The 9,747-nt window shown below is 54.5% G+C and overlaps 1 protein-coding gene across 1 annotated transcript in view; it reads right to left on the reverse strand.

The window, feature by feature from the left end:
- LOC106816914 (SH3 domain-containing kinase-binding protein 1-like) overlaps positions 1 to 9,747 on the reverse strand; it is a 42,643-nt gene that overhangs the window by 8,956 nt on the left and 23,940 nt on the right. Inside the window, exons 5-6 of the mRNA XM_014821557.1 lie at positions 7,010 to 7,210; positions 5,670 to 5,733 (exon numbers count right to left, since the gene is read on the reverse strand). Coding sequence (XP_014677043.1) covers positions 7,038 to 7,210 — 173 coding nt within the window. The 3' untranslated portion in view covers positions 5,670 to 5,733; positions 7,010 to 7,037. The remainder of the gene's footprint in view (positions 1 to 5,669; positions 5,734 to 7,009; positions 7,211 to 9,747) is intronic.

Raw genomic sequence — 9,747 nt, forward strand, 5'->3', positions numbered from 1 at the left:
CCATGGGTTAATTGATTCTGGCTGCCTGCCGTTAAAGTTTGATCTGGACGCAAATGTGGGAACATTTACAGAGCGTTTATTCAAAGTGGTTTTAGGGAGGCGCGGGAACGACGCAAAAATGTTGAAATCAGCAGGGGGCGACGAGTGCCGTTAGATCGTGGTGGGGACCGCAAAGTTCGCGAATAAAATTAGCAGGGCTGTTGTATAACTCACTGTATTTTATATAGTAAAAATTTACAGCACAATTTATATTATAGGCCTGGATTTCTCAGGATGTAAATAGAATTCAAGTAGATTTTGGATTCATATATATATTGGTTGACATGGTATATATATTACGTTATTATTCCTAGTTTTATTACTTTAGCTTTTGATTTAAGTTAAGGTGCTATATGCTTATTCATAATGTATATTTGAGACTCTGGGCCTCGAACGCGGCCGATGCTTCGTAATTGCCCGAGCCATAAAAAACATGGGCCGCCGCCACCTGGTTACTGTCCACATAACACTAATAAAGTCTTGGATTCAGACAGGGCTGTGTTCGTCGGAGTGACAACAGCTGTGATGTTTACATCACCGGCGCCGGCAAGAATGCGCAAGAATAATAAACATTCCAAAGCGCTTCCTCTCTGTCTGCGCGGCTTCCCAGGGAGGCTTCCTCTCTGTCTGCGCGGCTTCCCAGGGAGGCTTCCTACGAACTTCCGCTGGCTCTCTCTTCACGTTCCCGGCGTCCGGGAGCGAACAACGAGTAGGCCACGCCTCGCGCGGCGACGCGGCCGGGAGCGACTTGGTCGGGGAGTAGACGCCGTGCAGCCGGTACGTGTATCTCGTCTGCACTCGCTCGCCCGCGTCCGCAGGTGGCGCCACGGTTCGCTCGCCCGCGTCCGCAGGTCCCGCTCCGACTGTAGGTGGCGCCACCGCGTCCTCGGCGAGACGCGTCGGAGACGTCACGTTCTCGTAGTCTAGCAGCGTTGCCACGGAGATGCTCTCCGACAGACCGCCGGCGCCCTCTAGCAGCGCGCTCTCAACGTCGGTCTCCGACCGCCACGGCCGTGCGCCCGCCTCTCGCGCTGCTGCCACCTGGCGGCCGGAAGTCGAACCGGCGTCCGACTCGTCGACGGCGGCGAAATCGAGCCGGCTCGCGTACGACACGTGGTGGCGCCACTGGCGCGTCGCCGCGGCGCCCCCTGGCGGCGGCTGCTCAGGCGCTGCGGCCTTCCTGTGCGCGAGGCTGTGTATTTTGGCGGAGAGGCGGCTCCAGGAGCGTGTGCGACTCACCTGAAGCCGAACCCGGTCCGCTTCCGGATGCCGCCCGCAGGGGGCGCCGGCGGTCGCCGCAGACGGGCTCCACTCGCCGAGCTCTCCGGCGGCGCCACCTTGAGGTTCGTCCCCGGGGGAGCCCGGAGCGACGACGTCCGGAGTCACACGCTCGCCGAACGCCGGGTCGGAATCGGAAGCACCGCTCCGATTCATTCCGGAGTCCGCCGCCGAGGCGTTCCGTACTTCCGTCTCGTCCGCGTCTCGCGGCGACTCGCTGCGTCGCGTCCCGCCTCGCCCGCGAGTCCAGTACTCTCCGATACCGCCCTCCTCTCCGGTTCCGCCCTCCTCTCCGCCCGAATCCGATCCGGATTCCGAACGACAGCTCTTGCTCGCCGGCGCCCCCTCCGCGGACTCGTCCGGGTCGGCTTCCGGAATGCGCTTCCGCTTTCCCGTCGACGCGAGGAGGCCCGGCAGGGAGAGAGCCTGGAGAATCTCGGAGAGAAGATCCCCCTGGTTGCTGCAGGAGGAGAGGAAGCTGTCGGAGGCACCAGGGGGCGCCGCGTCGCCGCCGCTCGCCCGCTCGCATCTTTCGCTTACGTTCCCGTAGAGGGCGCCACAGGTCTGCACCCTACCGACGATCGGCGTAGACTGGGACGGCACGCGCTCGCTGCCCTCTCGCGAGCCCACGCTCCTATTTACCCGGCTGCCATCTACGAAAACACACGCCGTTGCACTATGCTCTCCCTTCTCCTCTTTCCCTCCCTTGAAAGGGGAATCTCTCTCCATCTTCTCCTCTTGCTCTCTCGTGAGAGGGGAATCTCTCTCCATCTTCTCCTCTTCCTCTCTCGTGAGAGCGGAATCTCTCTCCGTCTTCTCGCTAGGACGCGGGAAGGAAGCATCGATCGTGCGTTCTCCTAGGGAAGGTGCGTGCTGCTTCGCGAGGGCGGAGGAAGCCCCGACATCCTTCTCCCCTCGGCCATCTGCGAGTAGACTGACAACATCGCTGAACGAGTGCAGGAACATGCTCTCGCTGCTGCGCTGCCGCACGAGGTCGTCGCTCGCGGCGCCCGTCTGTCGTCCACCCGCTTCTCTCTCGTCGTCTTCTTCCACCCTCCTTCCTTTGTCCTCCCACGCACACTGCCTCCTCTCTTCCTCTCCCACGCTCCACCCTCCCTCCGCTGCACCATTCACCTCCTCTTTCCCCGGCTCCACCCCTGCACCCCTTCTCTCCTCCTTCCCCACGCTCCGCCCTCCCTCCTTCTCCGTGCCCCTCACCTCCTCCTTCCCCGTGCCTCCATCGTCACTCTCATCGTCCGTGATCATTGCCGCATTCTCCTCCTCCTCCTCCTCCTCCTCATTGCCGCTCATCCAGAGACGCCCGACCTCTTCGGGGCTCGTAGCCGTCGCCGCGGCAACGGGAGGCTGCGGGCTTCCGTCGCCGAGAGCCGTGAGCTCGTACTTGCGCGCGATGTTCATCATCACCGGCGTCAGACGCCCCGACCGCTGCAGACCCGCGAGATACGAGACAGGGGGCGCCGCCGTGCCGGCCGCAGTCGCGGGGTCGCGCGCGTGGACGGCGAGTCTCGGGGTGCGCGCGTGCGGAAGCGCCGGAGAGCTGCTCGCCGCGCCGCGTCGCGACGGCGGCGCCCCTGGTGGGTGATGAGGTGGGCGAGCCGGGAACGCGTCGTCGGCGATTCGTCGCGAAGCCAAGACGGAACGTAGGCGCCCAACTGCCTCCTCCCACCCCCGGGCGCCACCGCCGCCCCCGAGGTCGAGGGGGAGCCCCACCCTCCTTCGCGGCCAGGGCGACGAAGCGGCATCTCTCCCGCGTACGACCGTTGCCGCGGCGACGCATCCCGTCCGCCGTTCGCCGTCGGAGCGGTTTCCGTGGCGACCTCGTCGTTGCCGTTGCGGTTTTCGGGCGAGGGATCCGGCGCGGGGGAGCCACCGGCAAACCTGACGTCGCCGATGGAAGGAACGAACGTGCGCGTCACCGGGGAGGCCCGGGTCCTTCCGAACGCTACCCAGAACAAAGTTGCCTTCGGCGGGATGGCCTCCACCAGGGGGCATTGCTCATCTTCATCGAGTGGGAGATTGTCTTTCTCTAGTTGTAACTCGTCCTTCTCTAGAGGAAGCTTGTCTTTCTCTAGTGGTAGTTTGCCTTTCTCTAGTGGTAGCTTGCCTTTCTCTAGTGGTAGCTTGCCTTTCTCTAGTGGTAGCTTGCCTTTCTCTAGTGGTAGCTTGCCTTTCTCTAGTGGTAGCTTGCTTTCTCTAGTGGTAACTTGTCTTTCTCTAGTGGTAGCTTGTCTTCCTCTAGTGGTAGCTTGTCTTCCTCTAGTTGAAGCATGTCTTCTTCTAGAGGTAGCTTGTCTTTCTCTAGAGGTAGCTTGTCTTTCTCTACTGAGAGTTTTGTCATCTTCCATGGGGTAGTTGTCTTCACTAGGAGGCACTTGCCTTCCTGCACGGTGCTTTTATTGTACGTGCAGACACGTTCAACCCGCGAATCGTCTACTCCGCCATGGTTTTCTTCGAGCGCGGCAGCTTCCGGCGAGCGTTGCCGTGGCGACGTCGTGTCGTCTGTCAGTGCGCAGCAGGGGATGGGCGTGGAACGTCGGCCGCGTCGCCGCGTCAACGTCACGCTGTCCGTCACCGCGTCAAATCGGCCCCCGTGACGCCCCCCGCACCCCTCCGCACAATGCGCGGGTCCGGCGGCCCCTCGCGCGCGCCTGCCGCGGACCGTCGCCACTCGTGCGCGTGGGGGTGGAGGGCGACTCGGACGAGCAGGACTCGATGAACGAGATGTTTAGAATGTCCAGCCGCCTCTCCTCGCTATCCGCGGCGAAGCTCGGCGAACCTTCTCCATCCGTGTCGACCTCCAGCGACATTTCCTCGTCATCATTGGTGACCTCTAGCGACCTTTCCTCGCCATCGGCAAGTTTCAACGACCTCTCCTCGTCACTGGTGATATTCAGTGACCTCACGTTGACCTCCGCCGACCTCTCATCAACGACGATCATGTCCAGTTTGCTTCTGAAGGACACCGACCGCCTCTTTGTTCGGTTCCCCATCCTCTCCTCGTGCTCATCCTCCTCCTCCTCCACCAGCATTCCTGCATCGTCGTGTTTCCAGCTTCTCTCGGCATCCTCCCCCAGCATCCGTGCGCACCCCTCCTGCTCCTCCTCTCTCCTCCCGCATTCCTGCATCGTCGTGGCTTCAGCGTTCTCTGGGTGGCATCCTCCCCCTGCATCGCACGCCACCCTGCGCCTGCTCCTCCTCTTCTCCGGCATTCCTGGCATTGTCGTGGCTTCAGCTTCTCTCGGGCATCCCTCCCCTGCATCCGGCGCACCTCTCCTCTCCTCTTCTCCGTCGAGGGTTTCCCGCCGCGGTGTCGGCGTGGAGAGGTGGCGCACCGTCCGCCCGGCGTGCCGTACATCGACTGCGACCGGGCGTGCAGCGCGCGAACACCGGGTAGGGGCGCGCCGCCGGCGAGTCCGTCGCTCGTCTCGCGGATCGCTCCGGGCGGCGGGATAACGGATCGCGCGAGACGCGAGGCGAGGCGCGATCGGAGTTCTCCGCCGGACGGGGAAGACGGGAAGAGGGAACGTCGGGGCTCTCCCTGCGTGCGGGACGCGCAGGGCGAGCGGGAATCTGGACAACGAAAGAACGATGGAAGCGATCAGGAATTTAACGGGCGAGGGAATACGGATAACGGAATACGGAATACTAGGAATACCGACGCTCGACGTAGAGAACGAGGGGGGGGCGGCGGTGTACCTGGCACATGGCAGCAACAGACAGACACTAGTGTCTAGTCTGGAGTTTCCTAATCTTGTTGGAACATCCTTCACTAGCGGTCGGTATCAGGTGAGGAAATACGGAATACGGACTAGTATACCACACAGAGCACGAGCGCGTGTACCTTGGCACATGGCAGCGACCGACTAACAACTAGGCCACAATTAAAAAAAATCTTTGTTTGCCTCACGACCGACCAGCTGAAACGTTTGGGTAGTAGGTCGGCTTTTTTGAGGGCGGGGCCTGTTTACAAATTCAGCATGGTGTCTACATGCTCGGGTGTGCTTGTGTGGAGAGATACTTTTTATGTTGAATGTTTGTTTTGCTTGGTAATATACAGATTTGTTTTGCTTAGTACCTACAGATTGTTTTGCTTGGTACGTACAGATTTATATAGTATGTACAGTGATACAATTTGTTTAAAAAAAAAGGTAAATAAATTTTTTGAGTCGGCTCCTATTTGGCGGGTCGGTAGGGTGAGGGAAACAAACAATATTTTTATTATGGCCTGACTAACACTAGTGTCAATCTGGAGTGTCTAGGCCTATAATAAGTCGGAACATAACCGCTTCACTAATTCTCCATATCACGTGTGTGCATGAGCGACTACGTACCTGGCCTAGGTGGCAGCACTGGTCGTCGCTTACGGGCGCTGGGGGGGAGGCTTCTTGGCGCAGCCTGGAACAATAGAACGTTTAACAGTTAACATGAAATGCGCTTTGACAAATGTCTGGTCGTGCTCTATGTGACTGGTGTGTGTGTGTGTATGTGCAATGCGTGTGTGAGGCGCATGCCCTGTATGTGTGAGTTGCATGTGTGGTGCATGCGTGTGTGTGCATATGTGTGGTGTGTGTGCATGCTGTTGAGCGGGCATGCCTGTTATGTGTGTGTGGATATGGTGTGTGTGTGCCATGCGTGTGTGAGCCATGCCTAATAATGAGGTTTTTCATTATCATTTTATAGTAAGGGCGAAGATGCTTTTTGCACACAGGGCGTGGGCGGTGTGCGGGCGGGGTTTTGGGGGAGTGCCCCCAAAAATTTGTTTAAACCCTAGATGCTAACGAGATCAATCTGTGTATTCTGAGCTGGGCACCGTAAACAGACACATTTCGAGTTACACGTAGGTGCCTTTTTCCAATTTGGTTTCTGCTTGGATACATTCGAGTTCCCCAAAGTTTCCAAATTATGACGATTTAGTAATTATAAGAGTTAGACAAGTATGTATAATTGGCATTACTCAAAAAAAACAATGCTTCTTGTTTTTTTTTTATATCATTCTTGAGCAATTGTAACCGGCCGAAACAGCAGAGTAGACGGTCAAGTTTAATTCAGCGGTGGCCGGTTCCTAATGAGAACACTGTATATGTGTGTGCATGTGTATGTGTAGATAGAAAGCTTGACCATTAAAGTGATATATATAAACATAAACGGAAGAAAAAGCAGATGAAGAATGCATTAAATAGGGAGGGGAGCAGTTAGAGAGCAACAGAATGGGGAGCTAGGAGGGAGGGAGAGGAAGAGAGAGAGAGAGAGAGAGAGAGAGAGAGAGAGAGAGAGAGAGATAAGAGGAGGAGAGCTCTAGGGTAGGGAGAGAGAGAGAGAGAGATCAATAGAGAGATGGAAAGGAAGAGAGAGAGAAAGAGAGATGACGAGAAAGAGAGAGAGAAAGAAGAGAAGAGAAAGAGAGAGGAGAGAAGAGAGAGCAGAGAGAGCGAGAGAGAGAGAGAGAGAGAGAGAGAAAGAGAGAGAGAGAATACGAGAGAGAGAGAAGAGAGAGAGAGAGAGAGACGAGAGAGAGTGGAGAGAGAGAGAAGAGAATAAAGAGATAAGAAAGCGAAAAAAGGAGAGAAAGAGAGAGAGGATGACAAAGAAAAATAGCAAACAACAACAATAACAAAAACAAAACAATAACAATAACAATAACAATAACAAGCAGCAGCATTATAAGAAACATACCTTGTGTTCCTGCTTGTTATTCTTCCTCACTGGCTCCGGAGATGGGTTCCCTGTCGCCCGGCGCCCCCTGCCACCTCCGGAGACACTTTTCTATCACTGGCGCCCCCTGTTGATTTGAGTTTGATTGGTCCTTGGCTGAATATATCGCCGAATCCTGGCCCTTTTATGCCCGGCACCCTCTTCTTCTCTTTGTGACTGTCTGTAACAGGAACGGGACGACTGTCTGTTAACAAGGGGCGGGACGACTGTCTGTAACAGGAACGGGACGACTGTCTGTAACAGGAACGGGACGACTGTCTGTAACAGGAACGGGACGACTGTCTGTAACAGGAACGGGACGACTGTCTGTAACAGGAACGGGACGACTGTCTGTAACAGGAACGGGACGACTGTCTGTAAGTGTAACAGGAACGGGACGACTGACTGTAACAGGAAGCGGGCGACTGTTCTGTAACAGGACCGGGACGAATGTCTGTAACAGGAATGGGAGATGTCTGTAAAAACCCAGGAACGGGACGAACTGTGCTTGTAACAGGAAGGGGACGACTGTCTGTAACAGGAACGGGACGACTGTCTGTAACAGGAACGGGACGACTGACTGTAACAGGAACGGACGACTTGACTGTAACAGGAACGGACGACTGTCCTGTAAGGAACGGAACGACATGTCTGTTACAGGAACGGGGACGACTCGTCGTAAAGCAGGATACGGGACGACTGTCTGTAAAGAACGGGACGACTGTCGCTGTAACAGGAACGGGACGACTGTCTGTAACAGGAACGGGACGACTGTCTGTAACAGGAACGGGACGACTGTCTGTAACAGGAACGGGACGACTGTCTGTAAGTGTACAGAGGACGAATCTGTCTGTAGACAGGAACGGGAGGCGACTGTTCTGATAAGCAGGAACGGGACGACTACTGTAACAGTACGAGACGACTAGTCTTGTAACAGGAACGGGACGCTGTCTGTAACAGGAACGGGACGACTGTCTGTAACAGGAACGGGACGACTGTCTGTAACAGGAACGGGACGACTGTCTGTAACAGGAACGGGCGACTGTCTGTAACAGGAACGGGACGACTGTCTGTAACAGAACGGGGAACGACTGCTCTGTAACGCAGGAACGGGACGACTGTCTGTAAAGGAACGGCATACTGTCTGTAACGGAACGGGAGACGACTGTCTGTAAGCAGGAACGGGACGACTGTCTGTAACAGGACGGCGAACGAACTGTCCTGTAAGCAGCGAACGGGATACGATGCCTGTAAACAGGAACCGAAATGACTGTCTGTAAGTCAGGAAACGGGACGCGACTGTCTGTACCAGGAACGGGCACGACTGTCTGTAACAGGAACGGGACCGACTATCTGTCAACAGCGAACGGGACGCTGTCTGTAATCGTGTAACCAGAACAGGGACGACTGACTGTAAAACAGGAAGAGACGACATGACTGTCAGGAATGGGACGACTGTCTGTAAGCAAGGAAAGGAACGACTGTCTGATATATCAGGAACGAACGACTGAACTGTAACCAGAAGTGACGACTGTCTGTAAGCAGGAACGGGACGACCCTGTCTGTAACAAGGAAACGGGAGGAACTGTCTGTAACAGGACGGGAACGACTGCTCTGTAACAGGAACGGGACTGACTGTCTGTAAGCACGAAACGGCGACGACATGCTGTTAACACGGAACGGCGACGACTGTCTGTAACAGGAACGGGACAACTGTCTGTAAAGGAGGGTGAAGGGTTACGACGCAACGTATAACTAGGTGATATTATCAGGAGTCTATCATAGGAGTAAGACAGACTGAAAACCAGCAATAATTCACATTTAGTAAGCGCTTATTCTACCTATGACTTTATTGTCGTTGTAACTCGAGTATAACTTGAGGCTCAAAGATGTTACTTAATCATTAAACTAAATTCCGTGTAATCAAATGTTGTGCTCACTAAAGAATGCCAAATCGGGTAGATATGCGGTCCAGCCTGTACAAATGTGGATTTCTTAGAAATTTGTATACGCACACTGTCAACAATTGTGATGCCGAAAATAAGGGCAATGCTTTTTGAATAGCGCCTCTAACCAGCATGAGCAATGCAAAGCACTAGCGGAGGTTCGCACAGGGATTTCGGAAAGTTTAAACACCCGACTTTGGTGTTGATTTATGAGCCATGTCCAATGACAGTAATCATGTTATGCAACGATATTGTTGAGAAAAAATAAAATGGATAAAAATACAAAAACATGTGAAATTTTTGATTTCTAAGTGTAAAATAGTATAAATAACAGCCGAAGTCGTGTTTAAGCTTTCCGAAATCATGCCGAACCTCGGGGTAGTTGTTTGGCATTGCTCTGGGCGGTAGAGAGGCTTATTCACAAGGGCATTGCCCTTTGTTAAAGGTTGCACAGTTGTTGACAGTGTGGTATAATTTTAAACACCTTGTACGTTTGGACCGATATCTCCCGATTTGTCATTTTTGTGAGCACAACGATTAGACAACGGAATTGTTTAATGATTAGGTAAATTGAGCTCAGTTTATCGAGTTAACCAATATAATCATAGTAGACTAAGGGCCTACTAAATTGTTGAAATTTTGCCGGTATTCACGTCTGCTTACTACCTATTGATAGAGCTCCTGGAATATTATGGTGTTAGGTAAGGAGCAAGACGTTATCCGCCCTCGTATCTTTGTAGCAAATAAATAAAAAACTTCTCTCTCTCCCACC

Source organism: Priapulus caudatus, unplaced genomic scaffold, assembly GCF_000485595.1.
Source record: "Priapulus caudatus unplaced genomic scaffold, Priapulus_caudatus-5.0.1 Scaffold1527, whole genome shotgun sequence".
NCBI classification, from domain to species: Eukaryota; Metazoa; Priapulida; class Priapulimorpha; order Priapulimorphida; family Priapulidae; genus Priapulus; species Priapulus caudatus.